The 24,758-nt window shown below is 58.2% G+C and overlaps 7 protein-coding genes across 7 annotated transcripts; 5 read left to right on the top strand and 2 right to left on the bottom strand.

Moving 5' to 3' along the window:
- Positions 1–1,912: 1,912 nt before the first annotated feature.
- On the top strand, positions 1,913–2,419 carry LY79DRAFT_480068 (uncharacterized protein; the record flags this gene model as incomplete). Its single annotated transcript, XM_060553261.1, has 1 exon — positions 1,913–2,419. A coding segment is annotated over one exon (507 nt), but the record flags the coding sequence as incomplete, so codon positions are not given.
- A 128-nt stretch (positions 2,420–2,547) lies between these two features.
- Positions 2,548–3,399, top strand: LY79DRAFT_346278 (uncharacterized protein). Its single transcript, XM_060552611.1, has one exon. The coding sequence runs from the start codon at positions 2,834–2,836 to the stop codon at positions 3,311–3,313; it is 480 nt and encodes a 159-aa protein (XP_060410451.1). The 5' UTR covers positions 2,548–2,833; the 3' UTR covers positions 3,314–3,399.
- Positions 3,400–3,605: 206 nt separating this feature from the next.
- LY79DRAFT_592951 (family 20 glycosyl hydrolase) lies at positions 3,606–5,906 on the top strand (the record flags this gene model as incomplete). The annotated part of the gene is made up of 4 exons (XM_060561490.1): positions 3,606–4,121; positions 4,273–4,733; positions 4,785–5,640; positions 5,661–5,906. The coding sequence occupies 4 exons, from the start codon at positions 3,606–3,608 to the stop codon at positions 5,904–5,906; spliced, it is 2,079 nt and encodes a 692-aa protein (XP_060410452.1).
- A 4,599-nt stretch (positions 5,907–10,505) lies between these two features.
- LY79DRAFT_672581 (hsp90-like protein) lies at positions 10,506–14,680 on the top strand (the record flags this gene model as incomplete). Its single annotated transcript, XM_060564076.1, has 6 exons — positions 10,506–10,549; positions 10,675–12,484; positions 12,561–13,687; positions 13,741–14,182; positions 14,244–14,358; positions 14,427–14,680. The coding sequence occupies 6 exons, from the start codon at positions 10,506–10,508 to the stop codon at positions 14,678–14,680; spliced, it is 3,792 nt and encodes a 1,263-aa protein (XP_060410453.1).
- A 4,023-nt stretch (positions 14,681–18,703) lies between these two features.
- On the top strand, positions 18,704–20,821 carry LY79DRAFT_346430 (amino acid permease). Its single transcript, XM_060552612.1, has 3 exons — positions 18,704–19,489; positions 19,551–19,710; positions 19,812–20,821. The coding sequence occupies exons 1-3, from the start codon at positions 18,950–18,952 to the stop codon at positions 20,684–20,686; spliced, it is 1,575 nt and encodes a 524-aa protein (XP_060410454.1). The 5' UTR covers positions 18,704–18,949; the 3' UTR covers positions 20,687–20,821.
- Positions 20,822–22,866, bottom strand: LY79DRAFT_694262 (uncharacterized protein; the record flags this gene model as incomplete). Its single annotated transcript, XM_060564793.1, has 2 exons — positions 20,822–21,604; positions 21,763–22,866. The coding sequence occupies 2 exons, from the start codon at positions 22,864–22,866 to the stop codon at positions 21,041–21,043; spliced, it is 1,668 nt and encodes a 555-aa protein (XP_060410455.1). The 3' UTR covers positions 20,822–21,040.
- Positions 22,867–23,126: 260 nt separating this feature from the next.
- On the bottom strand, positions 23,127–24,528 carry LY79DRAFT_582618 (uncharacterized protein; the record flags this gene model as incomplete). The annotated part of the gene is made up of 2 exons (XM_060560271.1): positions 23,127–23,838; positions 24,305–24,528. The coding sequence occupies 2 exons, from the start codon at positions 24,526–24,528 to the stop codon at positions 23,127–23,129; spliced, it is 936 nt and encodes a 311-aa protein (XP_060410456.1).
- Between the last annotated feature and the right edge of the window lie 230 nt (positions 24,529–24,758).

A 24,758-nucleotide genomic window follows, 5' to 3' on the forward strand; every position in this document is an offset into this window, starting at 1 on the left:
AATCTTTCCCAGCGGCCCCCGTTTTAGGGTGCATATGTGCTCTCCCGGTGACATGTACATGGGTTTTGTACACATGAATCTGCGACAGCATAGATGCCAATACAGAACCATTGCATTCGAGTCTGTCTCGCGGTCTTATGTACATGACGACGGTCTTTGATGTCAACATGGCCTCTCGTATACGGACCCCTCACACCAAGAGCGTACGACGGGAGAATGAGAAAGAGAAAGAGAAAAACAGATAAATTGAAGAGAAAAACAGGCCTGTCCCGCCCAGCCAAGCAACCGGATGATCGACAGGGAGGTCGACAGCCGCAGATACTCACAAGGATGCGAGCTCCGCGTTGGATGGTTCCAACTCGCGTGGGCACATATTCCCCCTCCATCACCACCCCAAGAAACTGGCCCTAACCGAGATCAAAAGAGATAGATACATACTACCTCGACGATGGAAGCCGACTGCTGATGGACGTGAACAGGTTCCTGTAAGCGGACCGTGAAATCCAATCTCTTGTCTTCCGCGGCGGCCACCCTTGCACAAACACAGGCGTCTGCATCCTCCTTTGCGATGGATGGGGGGGGGGGGCGTTGGCGTTGCCGATTCGTCGCGCCCCCCCTCGTTTTACCCCTGGACGCCATCTAGCGCCACCAAGACGCAAACGACAAAGTCAACAACAAAAACAACATCTACAACCTCCTCCATCCCCCCCCCCCCCGCTCTCACACATCTCACAATCTCAGAACCCCACCCTCCATGATGGCAGACGACGAACGCAAAGACCCGAGACCGCTGAGGCTGGACGACCTCCCGCTGGAGATCCTGGCCAGCGTCGTCGCGTACTGCGAGGGCGGCGTCCCGACACGCGACGAGGACCCGGACCCCGCGGCGACATCGACGACGATATCAGCAGTGGCAACGGCGGCGGCGGCGGCGGCGGTGGCGCCCGAATCCCATCCATCACCGCCGCCGCCGCCGCCGCGGGACCTCGCCACGATCCGCAGCCTACGCCTCACCAACCGCCTGCTCGCCTCCGTCGCGGCGCCGCACCTCGTCCGCGTCCTCGACGTCGCCATGACCCCCGCCTCCCTCGCCCGGCTCGACGCCGTCTCGCGCCACCCGGCCATCGCCGCCGGCGTGCGCCGCCTCCGCGTCAGCCTCGCCACGTACCCGGCGCCCCTCGCCGCCGACCCCGCCGAGTTCGCCCGCTTCGCCGTCCGCAGCCTCCTCGCCGAGGCCGCCCGCGCCGACCGCGCCGCCGCCCTCGCCGCCGACGACCTCGCCAAGCACAGGGCCCGCGTGCAGGAGTGGATGCGCCCCGGCGCCGCCCAGTCGTCGCCCTTCCTGCGGGACGCCTTCGCCGAGTACCGCCGCCGCCACGAGGCCTGCGCCGCCGCCCGCGCCGGGTTCGGCGCCGCCGTCGCGCGCGCGACCGCCCGCAGCATGCGCCACGCCACCGTCCTCGAGGTCAACGACGAGGTCGCCCAGGGCCCGCGCGGCCGCTGGCACGCGAGGCACTCGCCCCGCCGCCAGGACGACGGCCTCGTCGACGAGCCGGCGCTGGCGGAGCTCCTCGCGCTGCCGATGCCGTGGGAAGACGCCGCCGGGTACACGTGGGGGACCTCGGCCGCCGGCGACCACCACCCCGTCGAAGCCCTCCGCGAGCTCCTGGCTGACCTCGGCCGCCTCGGCGTCCGGCTCGCCCGCCTCGTCGTGGACCTCACGCCGCCCGCGCGGTACCACGGGTTGGCGTGCACCGACGACGCCGAGCGCGCGCACATCGCGCACGCGGTCCGCGACGTGCGCGGCGCCGTCTTCGCTCTGAGGCCGGGAAACGAGGTGCGCCGGGAGGCCGGACCGCCGGCGTGGCCTCCGCGCGGGCCGGCGGAGCTCGAGGCCCTCGGCAGCTTCGCGAGCGCGGCGCTGGCGTCGGAGGCGCTCGAGGACGCCGTCCTCGACTTCGCGGCGCTCCGGCGCGAGAACCAGGACCTCTGGGCCCTCGACACGGTCCTGGGCGCCGCGCCGCGCGGCTGGCGGCTCCTGCACCGGCTGGACCTGCGCGGCGCGTGCCTCAGCGCCGACGACCTCGGGGTCCTCGTCGGCGAGCGGCTGGCGTCGCTCAGCCTGTCCGTGCCGCACCTGACGGCGGGGTCCTGGGCCGAGGTGTTGGAGATGCTGCGCGCCCGGGCGGACCCGGGGAGGAGGGACGTGGGCGAGACGCCGCTGGAGCTGGACGCGCTGACGAGCCCGACGGGCGGGGAGGCCGAGACGATGACGGGCGCGCAGTACGATGGCGTCTTCTCGCAGCCCAGGGGCTGGGCATTGTATGAGGCGCAGCTCAGCGGCGAGCCCATACTGAGCGCCGCCGTGCGGTTCGTATCTCACCTGCAAGATGAGAATCCGGTACGCGCGGTGCTTTGAGGGACGCCGGGCGAGGCTGTTCTACTCTCACATGCAGCGGTTTCTTGATAGATATGCGTGTAGCATGAGGCGTTACGCCGTCTCGGCTCTGGTGATGACCGCCGGTGGTTTAAAAGATCCATTCCATAATGTGACATATGGTTGATCCAAGCCGCATCCTTCCTTTCTACACTTCTAACCCCAATCCCCGGTCTCCAAAGCCCATCGACAAAGGCGTCGACCCAAACTGTAATCGTCACGCCACGACATCCCACCAGATCGAGACCGCAACGTCTTTTCCTCGCTCTCCTGTCCCTGCACATCACCTTTGCTTCCCCCCCTCCAAGACCTTGCCGTAGTCTCCATAGATACCCCGCCGCCCGTCCTCGCGGCAGAGCACTCAAGAAAGCCCGGCTACGAACTCCCAATCCGGGGATGGGGGAAGAAGCGGAAATACACAAACGAGCGGCCAGCAGCAACCGTTTCGGGGTTGAGCTCCACCCTAGGCCCGGACTTTTGATATGGGCGGAGATTGGGACACTGGAGCGAACCATGGGGGGGAGAGACGGGGAGATTGCAACGTTGCTATCAGACCTCTCTCTCTCTAACCTAAACCCCCAACCCCGAACTCTGCAAGCCTGGTTGAATGGTAGCCACGGTACCGAAATATTCGTATGCTTCTCAAATTTCCTCGTAGCTTCGATTGCCGGCTCGACGTTTGGGGTTAGCACAGTTGCGTCCAACGTTGCCAGAAAACAAACCAACCTCCGGCCTGATGCACTTGCATGTCCTCCCTTGTGTCCCGCAGGATGCGGTGCCTTGCTTCGAGCGACTGTATCTCCGTATCGGCCTTTTCCCGCATGTGTATGTATGCATTATGATGCCATACAGCTCCCGTCCATATGGCGGGGTTAATGTAGTGTTCAACCCGGATGCTACCTTCTACAAACGCGTAGCTCTTCGTCCCCTTTCCTACCGCGCCGACGGCTTGGCTGCCATCGTCGTTCCACGCTCGACGCCTCCAACGTAATTGCCCCGCGTCTGCAAAAGGCCATGCTCCTAGTGTGATTGGCACCGTGCAGACTGGATGGTTACCTTGATAAGGAGTGCGTGTATGCGGCTATATAGTGCCCATCCTCCAGTCAAACAAGACGCCTCGAACCGGCCCGACATCGTGTCGGCGAATCGACGCAGTTCACCCCCCACGATGCGCTTCACACTTCTCCCAACCTGCCTTGCGCTCACGGCGGTGGCAGACTCGCTCCCCGGCCTCCCAACGGTTCCCTTCACCTCCACGGGCGGCACCCTCCCCCCCGCTTTCCTTACCAAGATCATCGTCTCCTCCGACTTTGCAGAGTCCGTCGACGAAGCCGGACAGACCCTGATCCCGCCAACGCTGCACTCCTTCGCTGCAACCTTTGCCTCTGATCTCGCCTCCACTCTTCACCTCGACATCCCCGTCAAGCTTGGTGACGCTGCGGAGCAGGGGTCGATTTTCCTCACGCTGGGCGATGCGGGGCTCTACAGGGACGCCGCAGGTCGCGAGAGCTCCGAGGGGTATTCGCTGAACGTGACCATCGACGGAGTTCTGATCACCGGCGCGAGTCCGTTGGGGGTGTGGTGGGGGACCCGATCTCTTCTACAGCAGCTGGTCCTCGGCAACGGCGAAGTGAAGTTGGGATACGGGACCGATACGCCCGGCTGGGGCACCCGGGGAATGATGGTGAGATCTTTCCTCCCCTCGCCGCTACCCCGGTGCCGACGCGGGGCGCTCCCCGCTCCCCGCGTCCCGAGCCCGGCCCCAGAACCCGGACGCTAACCCGCCGACCGCTGATACCGTAGCTCGACATCGCCCGCCACTACTACCCCCCGAGTTCCTCGTCGAGATGTGCGCTTACATGTCCTTCTTCAAACAAAATACGTTCCAGCTGCACCTCAGCGACAACCTCTACAACAATGTCGCCATCTATTCCCGCGAGCGGAGCCTCTCGCTGTACGCCGCGTTCCGCCTGCTGTCCGACGACCCGTCGCTCGAGGGGCTCAACAAGCGCGCCAACGAGTCCTATACACGCGACGTCTTTGACGACATCCAGACGAAATGCGCCGCGCGAGGCGTCACGGTGCTGCCGGAGATCGAGGCGCCAGGGCACGCGCTGGTGATTTCGCAATGGAGGCCGGAGCTCGGGCTGAACAGCGACTTGAGCCTGTTGAACATATCGAACCCTGAAACGATTCCGGCGGTCAAGAAGATCTGGGATACCTTTCTGCCGTGGTTTCACACCAAGACGGTGTCGATCGGCGCGGATGAGTACGTTGACCCGACGTTGAGCGAAGAGTAAGTCACAACATATTCCGGGCTAAGGGTATGTGCTCACCATCTATTAAGGGCACTCGTCGGAGAGTACACACGCTTTGTGGACGAAATGAACGAGCACATCACGAGTACATCCGGGAAGCATGTCCGCATCTGGGGTACGTTTGCCCCTTCGGTCGGCGGGACCGTCAACAAGTCAGTCTCGATCCAGCACTGGGCCAACTTCGAGGCGAACCCACTCTACGACTTTCTCAACAACGGCTACGACGTGCTGAACTCGGGCGACTACGTGTATACCGTTGGGAAATGGTCGCAATGGTATGGTCCAACATTGAGCCTCGAGTTCATCTTCCACGGCTCGCCGGACGGGTCGGCCTTTGCGCCCAACGTCTTTGATCGCGAAAATGCCACCAATAATGTTGCGAGAGACAGCCCGTCGCTACTGGGGCACATTGCGCCGCAATGGAACGACTACGGTCCGAACGCAACGACAGTGACGGAGGGCTACTTCCAGTGGCGGGACGGATTGCCTGCGCTCGCGGACAAGCAGTGGGGAGGCGAGGTGGCCGAGGCCGACTATGAATTTCTGTTCTCTGCGCTGCAGCCTTTCGCGCCGGGGCAGAATCTGGACCGCAGGATCGCGTCCAAGGGACCGACGATTGTGGAATACGACTTCAGACAGGGGCAAGGTCACAACGGCACGACTGTGGAGGATAGGTCGGGGAACGAATACCATGCGACGTCAACGTGCGCGACGGGCAACGAGGGCGCTATCCTTGCGGCGTCGTGTCGCATCGCGACTCCTTTGGTGCAAAAGGGGCGGAACTACACGCTCTCCTTCACCGTCAAGCCCACATCGGAAGCCAGGGGAGCCATCTTCAGCGGCGGAGACAGTGGGCTGTGGTTCGGCAACGGGAGCGTGGACGCCGTCATGCTCTTCTCGGGGAGAGCACGTACGCGCTCAACTACACGTTTCCCGTGGGGCAATGGACGAACGCGAGCCTCATTGGCAGGGGCACGCAGACGTTTCTGGACGTCGGGGAGGGCGAGCCCATGGAGTTTCTGACTGTGCTGGGATGGAACGGGGACCGGTTTGTTTGGGCACCGATTGCGGTAGAGGCGCCTTTGGCCACAATCGGCGGCAGCGGGTTTGAAGGCGTCATAGGCCAGATGAAGCTGGTTGACGACGCTTAGAATAGTGCCGTTTTTATTGTCTGGGGGGCCAGGCTTACAATGGCTTACCCCAGCTACGGGATAATGTTCTGCTGGGGGCGGGGGCGGCGCTGCGGTGTTTGTTGCAATCATTGGAGGTTTGAATTCGATTTCATGCGGCAGAGGACCGGGTCGACTGAATCGTATAGGTATTTCAGAGCATGGCGTTCTTAAAACAGCCTGCTAGCGTACCTACTCTACGACAGGATAGGGGTGCGAAACCAACTGGTGTCCGTTGTCCTGCGAGATGAGCCACCAATACCTAGTCAACAAGTATCATCCTTCGCGTCAAGGGGGTCATTAGGAGAGGTGGAATGTGGCAGAAAGTTCTCTCGCAAAACGGCAAAACGGCTTTCCAATGCGAAGTTGCTTCGGGAGCGGATCATGGCTGATGTTGTTGTTGTTGTTATTGGAACCCTCGGCCGCAGCAATAGGTACCGTACCTGTAGGTAAGGACGATGTCGCATTTAGGACTCGATGCGGTAGCGTGGCCGACCCGGGTGACCGATCGGGGGTGATTCGGGGATCTTTGACAGTGAACCAGTGGGCGTGTGGGATACCGGGGGGGCCAGAGGGCCTGAGGGTATCATTGCGTGTACCCCTTTTGAGGGCGTCGGCGAGTAAAAGGGAAAAGCCGCCCCCTGGCGACGGCAGCGGATGTTCGGTGCAGGGGGTAGACGACGGGCCAGGGGCTGAATCAGGGTCCAAAAAAGGGTCCTTGTGTGCCAGAGATGGGCCAACCGTGGGCGACGGGCAGCTGCTATGCAAGGCTTTTGGACTTGATTCTTGGCTGTCAACTGTCAGCAATAAGCCGTGGGCCCAAACATCCAAGAACCGTTAGATGCCCACTACCCCTCAGTCAAACGGCTTTCTGGGCTGCTGGTGACGGACGGGTGACGGGTGCCGGTGGGTGCTGGCGATGGGTTCCATGATGTTCTCCAAGGAACAGTCGGCGTTAATGATGGATAGGCAGGCAGGCAGGTAGGTAGGTGGGTAGTCGGTCTGTTGGCGGCGAGACAGGATGAGGAAGATGAGCTGGGTTGACGGATGGATGGATGGATGGGATGGGATGCCTTCGTCTAATCGTGGTGGCCTGGACGACTGCTGCGGGAACGAGAATAGACGGAGCGGCAACCGAAGCTTCGGGGATGCCGCGCCCGAGTATTGTAAGTTGTGCTGAGCGAAGGTCCAGATGACTGAGAGGCCGTCGGACGTCTATTACGTGTTGGCGACGAGAGATTGCGGCATATTGTAGGGAGCACAATATACGGTGTAGATGTAAAGAGTTGTCACGGCCGGCCGCGATTGAAACTTGGAAGGCGCACGAGAGACGAGGATCGCGTAGGTACGTACCGAATAGATGGAAATGGCGAGGATGGAAGTGTGGGTAGGCTGGTAGCACATATCAACAGGTACCCAAGGTGGTGTGCAGTACGTACCGAGCCTTACCTACCTGCTCTGCTTTGCTCTGTCAAAGTGCCAAAAGTGGGCAGCCACGACCTCTGCCTGGGAATCTGAGCACGATACAACCATGTGCTTGCACTGTCTAGGCACAGTACGGAATTACAGCTTACCTGCGGGGCCAAGCTTAGAGTTTACATGGTGGCCGAAGCCAAACAAGGGCAAGAGCGGGGCAGAACGAGTCAATTGCCCTGTTCTTGCCCATATTCTCTGCTTCCTGCCGGAACGACTCTCATCGATTCCAAGTTTCTAACCGGCAACTGCCACCACCCCCTTCCTTACCTTCCCTCGTTGTGACCTAGTCACCTGGGGGGGGGGGGGGGGGGGGGCAATGAATGGAGACGTACGTACATCGTACGTAGGTACGTCCGTAGATGGAGGGAAGGAGGGTAGGAAGGAAGGAAGGAAGGAAGGAAGGAAGGATCGATGGCAATGAGATGGATGAGGCATATACTCAAAACAAGCACCTGCCGTGCAAAACAACTCTTTTTTGGCCGTCACAATCGCTATTATTTCCGTTTCCATCGATCTTGATCATTACCTCTGAGAATGAATGGCTTGCATTACGTATTTCTTTCTTCCTTATCCTTTCTCTCTCTTGTTCCCTCTCTGTGCTCGCCCTACCCGAATGAAAAGAAAGCAAGCAAGCACTAGGATAACCTAAACCTTTGCCCGCTTCATTTCCCTTTGTCATCTTTCCGCAGCCATCGTCATCATCGTTGACAATGGAGCACCGGCAAACCCCTCCCCCCGTCCCATTGTCACTTCACCGCTTCCCGCCCTGCCCCATCCGATGCTTCTCGATTCTCAAACTGATCATCGTCTCCCCCATCGGCCGCGGCTAGGGGAGGGGTGGTGAGTGACAAGAGCTGGAACTGGATCTGGAACTGGATCTGGAACTCTGGGGCTCTGAAAAATCCAATACACCTAGTTTACCTATTTCACAGATACTTATCGCTGTACCTCTGGCAGTTGTACGGGTATGCGGTACCTACTGTAAAGGTATCTTCCTAGGTAATGTGCGTGTATACGTCCAGCACGCCTAAGGCACATAGATACCTACCAACTGCTAGGTATACCTAGCCAAGTACCTACCTGCTATTCGTACTCTGTACACACATACTTGTTCTCGAGTGGGGGCCAGTCAGCCCCAAAAGATCCAAGAAAAGAGCAACCGGAGCCAGCCCCGTCCCTTGATCCTGCCCTGACGTTCGTTTCTATGGTTGGTTCGTTCCCCTAACGCCCACCCCCCCCCTAAGCCACTGACTGGTTCGCTCTCTCGGCAAACTCGTGATGCGTCCGGCGCACTCAGACGATATACGACGACGACAACGAAAGGTAGTTTTACCTACCTACATCGAGATGGCAATATTGCGGAATCGCTCCGTGCCGTGCCCTAGCGATTACCACGCGAAGCCTCGACAGAACAAAGCCTCAACAACCTTTTTCTCCGTCAGTTGACGCCCGTCGACTATCCACACGTTGATCTATTTTCAACGATCCCATGTCATGCGTGCACATACATTACATTACATCCACGACATACACACACACACTCTCTCTCTCCGTCTTCGACGCAACCTTGGGGCCGGAAGATGCGCGACGTCCAGTAACTCTGTCCGACTGCAATCACGATGGTCAATACACTTTGCCCATCATTGTCGCAGAAGGCCCTCGGATCTCGCTGTGTGCGTGTGTGTGTCTTGCTGTTGTCCCTCCAGCCATCGTCGCTCTGTCCATTCCGATAGGGCTTGGCCAACGCCCTCAATCTCCGTCTGGAAGTGTTGCGTTTATGCACCAAAGACACCAGCACATTGACAGGTTCGCTCCATCTCCCGCCATCTGGTCAACGTTCATTCACACATGCCCATGGAAACATACATGCCTTGGTAATTGATTACTATTGGCTTCTCATCCACGTGCTGCTGCGCTAAAGTCTTCTACAGGTAATGGGTAATGTGGACCCCTGGTTCTTCGCCGGAATGAACGAGATAGATAACCAGGTCGGACCGGACGAGGGTGGCACATGTCGCATCTCGGGTTGGGTACTCCGTATACATCTGAACTAGAGGGCTATCCAAGTCAACCGGCCTCCTGACAATGTGTGTACACGACTACTATTATACAGCAGTCCGCTCGACATACCGTCGCTAAGTACGCATCATTACACCCCCCCCTACCTCCTAATACTGCAAAGGGGCAAGCTGCACACTTCCTAGGCCGGCCGCTAACGATCTAGCGCATCTCAGAACCTTCGAGGGTCACCCATCGACGCAAAACGGAGGCAAACGGGCCCGCGCACATTTCCACCAACATCAACCCACACTCGAGTACCTCCAGGTATTCCACCGAGTGATTGGGTACGCCTGGAAACCCTGCCTCCCACGGGTTGCAATGGCAAATCTCCAAACCGCCCAAATAACCGGTTTAACATTCCAGGCAAGGATGTGCGTAGCCTTGGTCTGGGCCCTGCAAGCCCACGAACACACTCCCCCCCCCCCCCCTCGACCCCTTCGACCCCTTCGACCGACAGCCCTTGCGCTAATGTGCGCCTTCGCTTGATGTCTGTCTACACAGCCTACACTCGACTGCTGATACCTGCTGCCGCTGCCGCTACCGCTAGTATACTGCTGCCGCTGTTGCTGCTGGGAGACCACCCGTCGAGAAATGGCCATGTTCTCTCCCCCTACCCCAATCCTCTCGGACAGCGCCCACCCCGGCTGCCGAGATCCCTGCTTTCCCCCAGTAGGGAGGGAGGGGCGCCGCGGCATTTCAGTCATGCTCGCCGCCTCACCTTCGATGCACACTCCTCCTCCCTGATCTTAACCCGGACCCAAACCTGGGTCAACCCGATTCTCGTCCCGATTTCCATCCTGATCTTGGGCATAATCTTGACCCAACCCGACCTGACCTCACCTCAACTCACCTGACCGGACCCGGCCTTGACTCTACGACGGTGTTGATTACAGGAGACCGCAACAAGAACAACAACAAAAACAACTTGACGCTCCTTCCCCTCCCCTTTCCATCCGTGTTCGCCGTCGTCCTGGATCAACCCGTCCGGCAGATCATGGGCACGACGACTTGCATCAACCCACTTCACGACGACCTGCATGAAGTATGAACAAGATATCAGAGGGTGCCCGTGAATGGGAGACGTTCAAGTGCGTTACCCCTTCCTCAAAAGCCTGCTCTGTTCGTCGGTCCCGATACCTCGTGGACTCGTGGGCTCGTCGACTGGGCTCTCTTATGACTGACTGGACTGACTGACAAACCTCGGTAACAAAAGATATGACTCTTTCCACATCCCCAACGCCGTCTTCAACAGTCCCGACCGACCGATTCCCCCCTCCTCGCTCGCGTCATCGCCCGATACGGGCCTCACTGCCTTTGCGCAGCTGGGCGCTCTGCGGCTCAATGCTTCTCGAGCATTGATTTCCCTGTTCGATCGCCGCAACCAGTACATCGTCGCCGAGGCCACTCGTTACATGCCGCTGGCGCCCGATGCCAAGTATCCCACGCAAAATCATCTCTGGCTCTGCGGAACAGCCATCCCTCGCGCATTCGGGATCTGCGAACATGTCTTGATTGGAGCAACCCAAGAAGCGTCGAATCCTCGACACCCGTCGGCAGCCGCCAATGAGAGCGAGCTCCCCGTGGCCGTGGTTCCGGATCTCGCAGCTGACCGGCGGTTCTGTGACCGTCCGTATATCGAGGCCGCCCCGTACAACCGCTTTTATGCGGGTGTTCCTATCCGATCTCCCAAGGGTATCAACATTGGTGTTTACTGCATCTTCGATGACCGCCCACGCGCCGGGCTCGATGCCGATTCGGTTCAATTCCTGCGCGACACCGCCCAAACCATTATGAAATATCTCGAGGCCAGGAGGGTCAATGAAAGCTACCGCCGCAGCGAGCGTATGGTGCAGGGATTGGGCAATTTCATCGAAGGCAGAGATGACCCCGTCCCACCGCCAAAGTTCGACCCGCGATCGGCCACGAATGGCTTCGAGCCGCCTCAGCTGGCGGTGTCACTTTCGGGGACGGACTCGCCGTCGCCCGAATCCCCCGAAACCGCCGACCCCCCCGTTCGACCGGGCATCAACCCAACCAGCCCGGAAGCGACAAGTTCCCCCACCAAGGTCGACTCAAGCGATTCCGTCGAGACCACAGCAACAACAGCTACGGTGGCGACGACCACATCGAGCACTGCTCCGCCGGACCCGCACTTGTCGGAAACGATCAAGATCTTTTCGCGGGCGGCCAATGTGATTAGAAAGTACCTTGAAGTAGACGGTGCCCTTTTCCTAGACGCCAGCATTGGATCATTTGGCGGCCTCGTGACAGGTCCTCGCCGGGCAAGCGATGTGGCAGACCGCGACTTCTCGAGCAGCGAAGACAGCCTCTCCGAAAGGCCCGAAGATGACGACGATGGATGGTGCAAGACTTTTGGCAGATCATCCACCGTGGAGGGCGGCAGCAGCGGGCCAGACATGCCACAGCTGGGTCGCAAAACTTTGCGCGAGAGATTTCTTAGGAAACTACTTCGTAAGTATCCCAACGGAAAGGTGTTCAGCTTCGATGAGACGGGGAACTGGCTAGCTGCCGACTACGAAAACGATGATGCCGATATCACGCCCACGGAAGAGACCGAACGGCTACCCACGCGGCCCGACAGCAAGGCAGCTCATTCGTATTTCACCAAGAGGAACGAGGCAAAGACCATCATCGACATCTTTCCAGGCGCAAGGAGCATCGCGATTGTTCCGTTGTGGGATCCTTCGAAAGAGCGATGCTTTGCTGGGGGGTTTGTTTGGAGCAAGAGCGCCACTCGTATCCTAACGCCATCTGCGGACTTGCCCTTCCTACGGGCATTCGGAATGGTCACCATGTCCGAGGTTATCCGGCTCGACGCCATTTTGGCAGACAGGGCGAAGACGGACATTCTGGGTTCCCTGAGCCACGAGCTTCGGTCACCACTCCACGGGGTCGTCGCCGCGGCCGAGCTTCTTCACGATACCCAGCTGGACGCTTTCCAGGTCGATGTCATCCACACCATCGAGATATCAGGCAAGACGCTACTCGACACCATTGATCACGTAGGCACAGACCCCCCCCCCCCCCCCGTCCACGCGTCACGACGCCCTTTTGCGCATACTGACACCCCCCCCACAGCTGCTGGATTATAGCAAGGTCAACACATTCCTACGGGCGTCCAAGTCTCGGCGCAAGAACAGCGGGATGGGACGAGGTTTGCGACCGGAAACGTCGGCATCCATCGAATCGGGCATGATGAGTCTGGTGTCGGACGTGCACCTCGACTTGCTCGTCGAGGAAGTCATCGAAAGCGTCTTCATTGGCCACAGTTTCCACCACATGGTTGCCTCTTCACTGGCTCGACACGGCACATCGTCGGGGCCCCCTACCCCGGCTCAGGAGAAGCTGGACGCCATCGCGACATCCGACGGCCTGGGCCATAGGCGAGGACCCTCCGAAAGCCAGCCTGCCAGCCTCAAGGACGTCAAAATCCTCGTTGACATTGATCCGCAGTCGTCGTGGGTGTTCCACACCAACCCTGGCGCTATCCGCCGCGTTGTCATGAACCTGTTTGGAAATGCGCTCAAGTACACGTCAAAAGGATTCGTAAAGATCCACCTGCGGCAGAAGGAGGTTGTGCACAAGTCGTCGAGGTCTGCGTCGATGGTGGTACTCACTGTGACCGACTCGGGCAAAGGCATCAGCGAGGAATTCCTCCACAACAAGCTCTTTACCCCCTTTTCCCAAGAAGATTCCCTGGCACCGGGCACTGGCCTGGGCCTGAGCCTTGTTCGGCAAATCGTCACCGGCCTCGGCGGGACGATCAGCGTGAGAAGCCAAGTCGGCCACGGGACGAGCATGACGGTATCGATGCCACTCGTACTCTCGCGAAAGGCAGATGGTCGTGGCAGGAAGTTCTCTTCTGATCTCAAGACCTTGGCTGGCACTCGACTGTCGGTTCGTGGATTTAGTCGCGGCTTGGAGGACTCGGAGGAGCTGCGCGCCGGCGGACTCGACCTCCCCGTAGAAAGCTTGCCTTTCAAGTGGATGGATGTCAAGATCAACGAGGACAGCCGGTGCCCGGACGGTTCTGATCTGACGGTGTGCAGTGAGGAGGCGTTTAAGAGGCACGGCATGTCAGAGACTGGAGGTGTCGAGACACCGCTTGTAGTGGTGTGCGGGAACGCCGAGGCTGCGCAGAAGCTCGCCACGTCGTACAGACGTTCCCTTCGTCACGAGGCCGTCATGGAGTTTATCGCTCAGCCGTAAGTTGCTTGTCGCCTTGAGAGTTGAGTTGCAAGGCTAACCCGATATCCAGCACCGGGCCCAGGAAGGTCGCAAAGGCTCTGGCCTGCGCCCTCGACCGCTGGAAGCAGCGTCAACCAGCCGCCAAACCGATAGCAGTCAGCCCACAGTCCGAAGCTTTCCCTCCGCTAGCCCCGGGCTCACGCGTGTTGAGGCCAGACACCCTGACGACGAGGCCGAGAGCGCAGTCGGAGACGGTGAGGATGGTGAGGGTAACATCGCCTCCCCCCGATAATGCGTCTCAGTCGCCCGGGGACAGTTGGATCGCCAATACAAACGATTCCAACAACTTTACGTTGACGCTTCCGTTCCGGCCGGCGCCATCAGCGGCGACGCCGGCTATGCCGACAGCTCCGGCCAAGAGCAGCACGAGAACCAGCGTGCCCCCTTCGCCTGGTATCGCCAAGTCACCATCGGAGTTTCTCTTGGTGGACGACAACGCAATCAATCTCAAGGTTGGCTAGCGTCCTTTGCCCACCGGGCACTCAGTCCGTGCAGGATGCTGACGAGAAGCAGATTTTGTCGGCCTACATGAAGAGGCTTCAGAAACGGCACACCACCGCCTCAAACGGTCTCGAGGCTCTACAAGCGTACACAACACAACCGCAGCGGTTCTGCTGCATTCTCATAGGTATGCTCTCTTCATTTGGGATGGGCAGATATGCTATTTGAAAAGCCAGACAGTCTAACAGCGTGCAGACATAACGATGCCTGTCATGGACGGGCTTGAAGCTACAAGGCGGATCAGGAAGTTTGAGCGAGCGCAGAACCTGGCGCCGGTGACTGTGATCGCTATCACCAGTTTGGGATCGCAGAGCGCCCGGCAAGAGGGCTTCGCCAGCGGAATGGACCTCTTCTTGACGCGACCGGTGACCATGACGGAGCTGGTCAAGATTTTGAAGCTACGGAAACTAGTGGACGAGACAACGGAGAAGGAAGTCTTGTCGCAATGACCAGAGTGGTTTTTTGTTGTTTTTTTTCCACTTCTCTTTATGATGGGCGTATCTATGGGAAGGGCCCATTTCGTCTGTCTTGCTCTGTTTCTTCGTCCTCTTGCTGTACGGCGTGGACCACGAGTTGTTTTTGTTTTTGTTCATTTGGTCGCAATTTCCGCAAGGCGTTACGGTGGGGATACGACTGAATTGGTCCCGGCAAGGGACCTAGAATTGGCTCCAAAGAAAAGGCAGCATTTTGTTTTGTCAAGTCATGTCTTGAGGTTCGGCATTGGCTGAGTGCGAAAAGGGGGGGGAGATATTGGACGGAAAGACACGGGCGTAGGGAAGAGAGGATTTGCAGACAGACGCAACGGCCGGCGCTACGGTGGGGAAAAGGTTGTATCCATCCAGTTACGTAGTCGCAGGTGGAAAGAGAGGGAGAAAGGAAAAAGAAAAGCATGACACAATATCGTCTAAGTAGATGGCGGCTCTGTGACCCGGTTGTTGTTGTGCCCTCGCGCTGTTTTTCGGGTACTGGTTTGGGTATGAGATGAGGCGAGAGAGAGAGACAGACAGAGACAGAGAGAGAGAGAGAGAGAGAAAGAGAGGGAGGGAGAGAGTGGGTGAGTGAGAGAGAGAGAGACAGGAGAGAGTGAGTGAGTGGGTGAGTGCATGAGCAACAACAGACAGCTACGTATCCGTAGAGTTGGGTAAGTCATTAGAACGGTTGGAGGCTGAGGAATTGACCGAGAACAGAGACAAGCTGGTATTGATCGGGCCGAAGGATTTATCTTCTGGTGGGATTGAAATGGTCTTCATCTCATTCATTCGTAAGGGACCGACTGATAAGGGGGCAAATGAAGATAAGAGGACCCGCCATTTCACTCATTCACTCCATTTCACTCCTCTCTCTGGGTCCCGTCGTTATCTTTGGGTGGTCAGGGGTGCATGAGAGAGAGAGAGAGAGAGAGAGAGAGAGAGGGAGATATGACAAGTACCCGCGAAGGTTTATTGGTTCATGTATGCACACACACACAGGCGTACATACACACACCTTCAGCTCAGGCGATGATGGCCTCTTTTTTTTTTCCTTTTTTTTTTTTTTCCCCTTCCCTTCCTCTTCCGCTCTTTCTCTTTTCTTTTTCTTAAGATGACCAAGTAGATGGAACGGCCGGAAGAATTTCGTGTCCCGAAGATGGCGCCTGTCCCTCCCCCCCTTGTTCTGAACTCAGCTTCCCCCGGTTTCGTTATCACCCGAAGCCCACACTGATTCGGTGGGCCGTGGAACCGTTCATGGACATTTGGGCCTTTCCCCGCTGGATGATATGGGGAGTGGGAGGGGGTTCAGCGCTTTTGCGGCTTTTGCGGGGTTTCGTTGGACGCCATCCACGTTAGCCGGCTTTCAAGACAGGTTGGAGGGCGTTTGAGAGGGCATGGAGAGACAGACTGTGTATGAAGACAGGAGGATGGATGCCGTCAGTCTGCATTCGGGAAGAGCATCGGGAACGGGGCTACTGTTCGCCGGGTGTGTCTGTTCAGTCGATGTGTATGCAGCAGCAGTGCATGCAGTGCGAGACGAACGGGGGCAAAGACTAGATTGGTCGGTCGGTTGAACCGCGTCCCCGGGCTGGCCGACGCGCTTGAAGAAACCCCAGAGGGAGCGAGCGAACCGGGGGCCCGATTCGACAGCGCTGATAAGATGCTCTCGCCATAGGACCATACTCGGCATGGGGGGGGGGTAACAAGCGGAAAGGACTAGCGGGTAAGGGTCGAGATAGGGCGGGATGGTGATGGCGCGCCATTCTCACGAGTTCAGGCATGGAACAGAGGCGATGAGATGAGATGCGTATTCCCAAGACGATCCATCCAAGATCGTACAGGTACGCAGCGATGCTCTAACATGGGCTGTCTAGTATAGCAGTCGCACATATGCAAGCAACACCATGCCATCGACACCCGCGCAGGCCATACGCCATGCCAAGCTGCTGCCCAATGCGACCGCCCTCGACCTGCCGCGCCGCACGTTCCACTGCAGCAGGTTCACTTTGGGAGTTGGGGTTAGGAGGGGGGGGAGGAGGCCTACTGGGAGAGATTGGACGGTGGGGGGGTTGACATCACGGGCTGGGAAACAAGCCTTTTTCTGACGGGGGCAAAGGAGGGGAAACGAGGAGGAATACCGGCAGGGAGGGCAAAGAGACACGATTAACCGCGCTCTAGGCTGCGTTTTCCCTGTATTGCATCCCCGGAGAGCGTCGGAGGGCAGACACTAGAAGGTTTCAAGAACAACGGCGGACCGCGTTTATCGGTCCACACCACCTCACGCTGACTGTAACTGACTGACTGCCGGCGTGCGGGATGCCGGCTTTCCCTGGCCCGCTCGACCGAAGTGGCTTTACATTGCATGTGTGTATGTATGTACGTATGCATGTATGCCAGTCTGTGGCGGTGATGGATTATATTGACTTGTCGCTACCGGAAAGGATCGCGCACCAGCTTCCCTCGCGGTAAACACGATTCAAGATCCCCGCTGGGTTGGCTGGCTTGGGCGTTCGCGAGCTGTCCGAGACGCATGAACCAACCCACGGAGAGTAATCTTCCTTTTGGGCGTGCGTCGGGTTGCTGTGTTGGTGCGCCGGATCGCATACTGGACGAACGGGCCTGTCTCCGCATTCACTCACGAATCCAGACCGAAGGGCCCGGTCTGCCTAGAGATAATCGCGGTCCCGTAAGGGGAGGGGGGGAGGTTGGGGGGGGGGGGGGGTTGCGATGTGTAAGTGGCTGACGGTTGGTCTTGTCTCCCACGCTGGCCGGGCTCTCCAATCTGCCTTATCCAAGACAACTCTTCCTATCCTGGAATCCCCCTCCCCTCCCCTGTCCTCCACAAGTCCACAACGTTCCCACTTGTTTTCCGTACCTGAGAGTGGCTCCGTAGATAAAGGGCGATCATCGTCAGACGCGCTGACAATGGCCAACGGCCCCCTTGCCCCGTTTGGGTTGAAGGGGACGGACATTTGGTGAACGGATAGGCGGAATTGGAACGAGTTTAGACACGGGCCAAACGAGACCCTGGTTGCATTCTGTATACATACGTAGTAGATCACCAGGCGGGTGCAGTGGACGTGAACCCAAGCGCGGCCGCCCCCTCCCCCCCCCCCAGAGTGATGGAATCTGTGTCTGCGATGACGGACAACTGACCTGGATCCGTGACCGCTTTCTCCACCGGTTATGGAGGTCCCTGGCGCATCATCATCAACAAACCTCGGCCAGTTTCCACTTTCCCTCATCGTCTCCGTTGAGGGCCCTTCCGAAGCGTGGGGGAGGGACGAAGGGATGGACATGGACACCCGGCGCCCATCCGCCTCTCTGTGTCCCCGTGTCTCTCCCTCTGTTGGTCTTGGGTGTTTTTTTGGTTGGTTCTGGTCTTCGGACTGTGTCGTGTGTCTCTTGGTCCTTGTCCCATAATTACGGGAGAAAATTGAACCAAAAAAAAAAAAAAGCCCCACGTTTTTCCCTTGGTTCTTTGGTGTTCCGTGGTGTCCTCGCCATGCATCCCCCCGCCCCCCTGGTCGTCGACCCCCGGCAACCAAACCCCCGATCTCGTCCGCGTGTGCATTGGCGTAGCCGCGCTTTCTGTGTCATTTGAATGTGTGTGCGAGTGTGACTCGATACCGCTGCGGGATAGACTAGCTTGAACCCTGGCCATGTCCACCCACCCCCGGGGGACGCTATCACTTGAGTCTGACAGGTCCTCTTCGCACCCATCTAGGTAAAGCATCTACATGTAATCCTAGTTGACGTGTGCTTCGCTCGATCGACGAGACTTGAGAGCTGAGCTACTAAAGAATGGCCTTGTCCCCCGACCCGCCTCGCTACCGTACGCGTTTCCTAACTCGCGGTTCCCTTTCCTTCCCCCAAAAGGCCTGATCATCTTGTTCTTTTTATTTTATCTTTATTCGTTTATTCAAGTGCGTCGTGCAGAGTTGCTTCCCAGCTTCAATACTCCGTGTCTTCTGTCGCACACGAAGGAAGCCGACGCCCCCCCCGCCCCCCGGCCGAGAATCGGACGGCATAGCGACGTCACCGAACGGGAAGCCCGGGCTCTTGGCAGTTTTCCCGCCAGCGCCACGATCCAAGGCTTATTGTTCCTTAATTGCGCCGCAAGACCCCAAATCAGTGGTGGATCTCGAGTTCTGATCCAAGTCGCCACACCTCGGCCGTACACGTGCAACTCTCGACGAACAACACACGATATCCCCCGCCGTCCGAGCTCAACCTCCGTCCGTAACCATGGAAGCCGCTCCCCGGGTCTCCGCCGACCAGGCCCTCGCCCGGCTCGGCTACAAGGCCGAGCTCCCGCGCAACCTGTCCATGATGTCCATCCTCGGCCTCTCCTTCGCCATCATGGCCGTCCCCTTCGGCCTCAGCACCACCATGTACATCACCCTGACCAACGGCCAGGCCGTCACCGTCCTCTGGGGCTGGGTCCTCGTCTCCCTGATCTCGCTCTGCATCGCCGCCTCCCTCGCCGAGATCTGCGCCGTCTACCCCACCGCCGGCGGCGTCTACTACTGGTCCGCCATGCTCGCGCCCGCCGGCTGGGCGCCCCTCGTCAGCTTCGTCGACGGCTGGCTCACCCTCGTCGGCAACTGGACCGTCACCCTGAGCATCAACTTCAGCGGCGCCCAGCTCATCCTGAGCGCCATCTCCGTCTTCGACGAGGACTTCGTCGCCAACGCCTGGCAGACCGTGCTGTGCTTCTGGGCCGTCATGCTGGTCTGCGCCGGCGTCAACGCCTTTGGCTCGCGGTACCTGGATCTGATCAACAAGGTGGGCGACTCGTGTGCGTGTGTTCGTGTTTGCGTTTCGCCTGCTGACAATGCACTCTCAGATCTGCATCTACTGGACCGCCGCCTCCGTCCTGATCATCATGGTCACCATCCTCGTCATGGCGCCGACTAAGCGATCCGCCGAGTTCGTCTTCACCCACTACGACCCCTCGTCGAGCGGCTGGCCCTCTGGCTGGTCCTTTTTCATCGGTCTCCTTCAGGGTACGTACGGCATTCATCCCCTCCCAAAAGCCCATCGCACGAGCAAACCCCCCCCCCCCCCCTCCTTGACTACATAACTAACACTCTCTCCCCCCCTCCAGCCGCCTACACCCTCACCGGTTACGGCATGGTCGCCTCCATGTGCGAGGAGGTCCAGAACCCCGAGCGCGAGGTGCCCCGCGCCATCGTCCTCTCCGTCGCCGCCGCCGGCGTCACCGGCATCATCTACCTCATCCCCATCCTCTTCGTCCTGCCGGACGTCCAGACGCTCCTCGGCGTCGCCAACTCGCAGCCCATCGGCCTGCTCTTCAAGACCGTCACCGGCTCCGCCGGCGGCGGCTTCGGCCTGCTCTTCCTCATCCTCGGCATCCTCATGTTCGCCGGCATCGGCGCCCTCACCGCCGCCTCGCGCTGCACCTACGCCTTCGCCCGCGACGGCGCCATCCCCGGCCACAAGCTCTGGGCCCGCGTCAACGAGAAGCTCGACATGCCCCTCTGGGCCCTCGGCCTGTCCACCGCCGTCGACTGCGTCCTCGGCTGCATCTACTTCGGCTCCAGCGCCGCCTTCAACTCCTTCACCGGCGTCGCCACCATCTGCCTCTCCACGAGCTACGGCGTCCCCGTCCTCGTGAACCTGCTGCAGCGCCGCCGCGCCGTCGCCGCCTCCCCCTTCCCGCTCGGCCGCTTCGGCACCGCCATCAACGCCGTCTGCATCGTCTGGATCTGCTTCTCCGTCGTCATCTTCTGCATGCCCGTCAGCCTGCCCGTCAGCCCCTCCAGCATGAACTACGCCTCCGTCGTCTTCGCCGGCTTCGCCGCCATCGCCGTCACCTGGTACCTCGCCTACGCCCGCAAGAACTTCCACGGCCCCCCCGTCGCCAAGGAGGAGTTCCAGCCCGGCCCGGACGGCGTCATGGAGGGCGAGGTCCCCGTGGCCGCGGATTCCGAGACGACGGCCAGTACGGAGAAGAAGTGAAGGGTCGGCTTGATCGTCCTGGAAGGGGTGGAGCCCCCCCGGGTTTGGATATCTGCTTATGTATGGATACGAGAATTGTGATACCAACGAGAAACATAATTAATTTGTGCTCAAACAAACCTTCTAGATGTGCATGTGTGTATATGTCCCTCTGTAGCCTAGTTTCGTTTCATTACTGGCCAATTCGGTTTCTATGAAGGTTCTGGGGACCGTAGCGATGGTGTTCTGTCACGTAACAGAACGACGCCGTTGGTTACGGGGCAACAACTAATGGTTATATCTCATGGCATATTTCTACTTGTGATATTTGCTGCACATACTCCCACGATACCCCCCCAACCCCCCTCCTTACCATCAATGCTTTTGACGTTTACCCCCGAGCCCGTTTTCCGGGATAGTCAATGTTTCCCCATCAATACCACGCTTTGCCCAAGCCTTCTTCTTCCATGCTTCGCTGATTGGGGTTGGAGGAGCGCTAAACAATCTGCCGGCTCTGTCTTCTTTGACTCGGTCCAGCGAGCCGTTCTCGCATGCCATTTTGCACTCGATTTGAAGATTCGGCTGCGAATACATGACGGCATCCTTCTTCGGCCAGAGCACGGTTGGAAGGGTTAATTTGGCCATGATGCTCTCGATCCCGAAGATGACGGCGCCTCCGGCCGCCACCGTACGGGGGCGGTCAACGGCGCCGATGCTCACGGGTTTCGGGACGATCTGCTGCAGACGACTGCATCCGCACTCGCTCGAGGCGGGCTCTGGAAATTTCTCGAACAGCTTCACGCTTTGGTGCTTGTGCCAGCAGAGACCGCTCGACGTAAGGTACTCTTGGCTTGTTTCATTGCCTTTGAAATAAAGACGGAGCAGCGTGTCGGTCGTAGCCGCTAGGTAGTCCTTCCCCCAGGGACTGTCTTCCAGCGACTGCACAGCCTTTCAGTGTCGGCAGTGGGACATATGAGGTCGTCGAACCCGTTGGCAAAGAGGACCAACGAAGCGCTGTCTTCGACGAGCCGCGCCCAGCCTCCACTAGTGGTCCGGATTTCGTTCTATTTCATCCCTCGCCCCACGGTTCTGTTCACGATCGACATGAACTCGTGGCCGATGAGCACATCCGGGACGTTGAGCGCCTTCTCGGGTGCCTGCCTCCTGTCGTCGTCCATGGCCGCCAACGTTTCGAGCTGATTGAAAATCCTGATGGCCGTCAAGCGCAAGGTTTCGGGTTCGTCCTCGTCGTCTACGAGGACCAGCTTTCGGTTCACGAGGAGGCTCTGCATGGCCGAGCCCATGGTTGGGATCTTGACGGGCGCGCCGTTGCAGACAAAAGGCCGGTCCGAGTTCCTCTTCCGAATGATATGCAGGATCACTTCATCCCAAGTGACGAGCCAGGCCCGCTGTTGGACGGTATCGTAAAGGAACGCTTTCTCTCCCCTCGCTGTCGAGAGCATCTCCCCGTACGGTCCCTCGAACTTGACGAGGTACCCAGAGTCTTTGCGGCCTGGTGCGCACTCGATGTTGAGCACACCAATCTGCTGCAGGCCCGCCGCGATGTTTTGGACCCTCAAGGGCTCGTAGGGCTTCGCGGTCGACCACCTCAGATTGTCGAAGTTGACGTCCTCGTCTCCCAGCCTCGATTTCGCATGATCCCACCACCCGACAATGGCGCGGCATCGCAAGAACGATTGCAAGTCGACCTCGTCAACCAGCGCCCGTTGCTTGCATTTTTCGACGCCTTCAAGGTACGTCAACCTTTTCCTCTTCTTCGAGGCAGACACGACGTGCCACTGGATGATGGACAAATCGGCGTTGCGCTTGATCGGAACAAGCATCAAGGTTGGCCCTTTCATAACGATGCCGCCCTTGTACTCGATCGCGTCATGAATGACAGCAATTCTGACTAGGATGCCCATTGGTATTTCGAGACCCTTTTCGTCGTGCCGTGCTGGGACGGGGAAGTTCGCGGCAATAACAGCGCCGCCGCTGACAAGATCGAACCAGCAGCTGCGTTCCGCGTCAGGTATCTCTTGGAACCGGCACGTAACAGCGAAGTTTCGGTCGCCACCTGAAGAACTATCGGCGTTGGCACCGGACGTGGGCGATAGCGTAGCAAAACAATACTCGAGGCGGCTCGCATTCTGCTCGTCGGGTACATCGTCTTCGTGAATGGATGAGTATCCGATGTGCATTTTGGTCGTAGACGACCTTAACGCAGAAGTGATCCATGTGATTTGCTGCGCAATTTGTACCAGGAACTCTGCCGTCCCGTGAGCCTCGATCGAGACTTCTCCGCTGTCAGACAACCTTGCGTTCAACGCATACTTTTGGGACGTGGCTATGATAATCTTTTAGCGTCGAACGACATTTATACAATACTCATCGCATGACATTTAATGCCATAAACAGTCTAGGTAAAGAGAATTGGTCCACGAAACCTGACTCTTCATGATTACGAGAAACAGAACCCACCTGGAAACGCAGTATTCTCATCCGATTGCTCATTCTTGGATGTCTGACGGCCGACAAGAAGCGAGTCCAATGCATCGAGGAGAGCTGTGCTATTAGACGGCCAAAATTCGCTCAAGTACTGCGAGCATGTCGTGGCAAAGGCTTCGGATGCCAGGCCCGTGTATGTGATCACCGCACCCAAGCTGGGTACCTCCTTTTCAAATTCCGCGTGCAGGAAATACAGCGCCTTCCAGTCAGTCTCCAGTGTAACAGAGTAGGGATAAGAGTGATCAACGCAAAGCTTGGCCTCCGAGTCCCGAGCTGGAGACAATCCTGCAGACTGACAATTCTCGCAAACTTTCAGCGGCAAGTGTCTCAACGAATCCTGGATCAAGTGCTCGATGTGACGCATGTGGGGCGGATCGGAACTGTACAATGCCTCTTTGATGGCAGAGCAAAGCTTCGCAAACGCTGGACCACCAAAAATCAGACTCTGGAAAAGGTGGAGATCGATAGTGCTGTCGTGCTCATCAAGTTGGCTATCGTCATCATCCATGTCTCCCTGGTCGTCGTTGATCGGACCATGCTCGGCCGAATCCTTGTCAAAGAGACCCATGAGCGCTTGGATGGATGGTTGGTCTTCTGTCATTGGCGGTAAACGTTCAAAGTCGACATGGTCCAAAGAGTCGATATGCTCGAGCCATCTTTCTGCCCTGTTGCAAATATGGCTGCTGATCCCCTGTCTTCAGCGCCGGATGATGCGAGTGGCCGCTCGTGGTAGTCTATCATCTTTAGAGCGGATTTCCTCCTCCAAAGATGCTGAAAAGCCCCTCAACAGTACACGCAGACATTGTTGAATCTTGCCGGCGGGATGGTACTTGAACGCTGTGTGGAACCACGTGGTATCCCTGATCGCGTCAAGAATGTTGTCTCCAATGTATGAAATGCAGCTTTGTAGAGTGATATGGGGTATACCGATCGCACTGCCTGCTGAAGACACCGAGCACACGGATGCAGCATCAGAAATGTTCGCTCAACAACCGTGATCCGGCTGTACATGTCCGACTCTGACATCATGTCATCTGACATGATAATCGATCCCGGTGACACATCCGTTCCAGGCGTACAGGGATTGGGGAGGAGATTTTAGAGTTCCATATAAGCAGGTAAAGTCCTTACCATCGGGCATCTACTACCGTAGACCTGGGGCCGTACGTATCACCTGGAGGAGCAGCAATAACGACATTATGTGCCCCTATTCGACCACAGGTATGAATAGAGCTATCTCGTGGTAAGATGTTGAAGAGCGCCTGATGTACCTCGTCAAGAAAGTACTGGGCCGCGAGGAATTCTGTGCTACTGGTACATATCCAGCCGATGGCGTATGCTAAAGAATCGGACATGTTTGCCGGTACTCGTCCGAAGGGAAACCCAGAATGATCTAAGCTTCAAGTGGGCTGCTTAGGATGGGCGTTGAGACTAAGCGAGACACGGCTTCCATGCTATACCTGGAAAAGAGAGAAACTCAGGAAGTAGTAAAAGAATTGAGGGGCAAGGGAGGGCTTCATATAGCAGCTGGCGCAGCTCAGCCTGCAGCTTGGTGCGTGATTGGCACGCAGCACAGCCTCAGCCA

This window comes from Colletotrichum navitas (assembly GCF_030913465.1).
Source record: "Colletotrichum navitas strain CBS 125086 chromosome Unknown LY79scaffold_68, whole genome shotgun sequence".
Classification (NCBI taxonomy): Eukaryota; Fungi; Ascomycota; class Sordariomycetes; order Glomerellales; family Glomerellaceae; genus Colletotrichum; species Colletotrichum navitas.

Coding starts and splice junctions, on each gene's coding strand:
- LY79DRAFT_346278 (XM_060552611.1), top strand. CDS start 2,834: ATGGGGGAAGAAGCGGAAATACACAAACGAGCGGCCAGCAGCAACCGT.
- LY79DRAFT_346430 (XM_060552612.1), top strand. CDS start 18,950: ATGGAAGCCGCTCCCCGGGTCTCCGCCGACCAGGCCCTCGCCCGGCTC. Junction 19,490..19,550: donor ACCTGGATCTGATCAACAAG/GTGGGCGACTCG, acceptor ATGCACTCTCAG/ATCTGCATCTACTGGACCGC. Junction 19,711..19,811: donor TTTCATCGGTCTCCTTCAGG/GTACGTACGGCA, acceptor CCCCCCCTCCAG/CCGCCTACACCCTCACCGGT.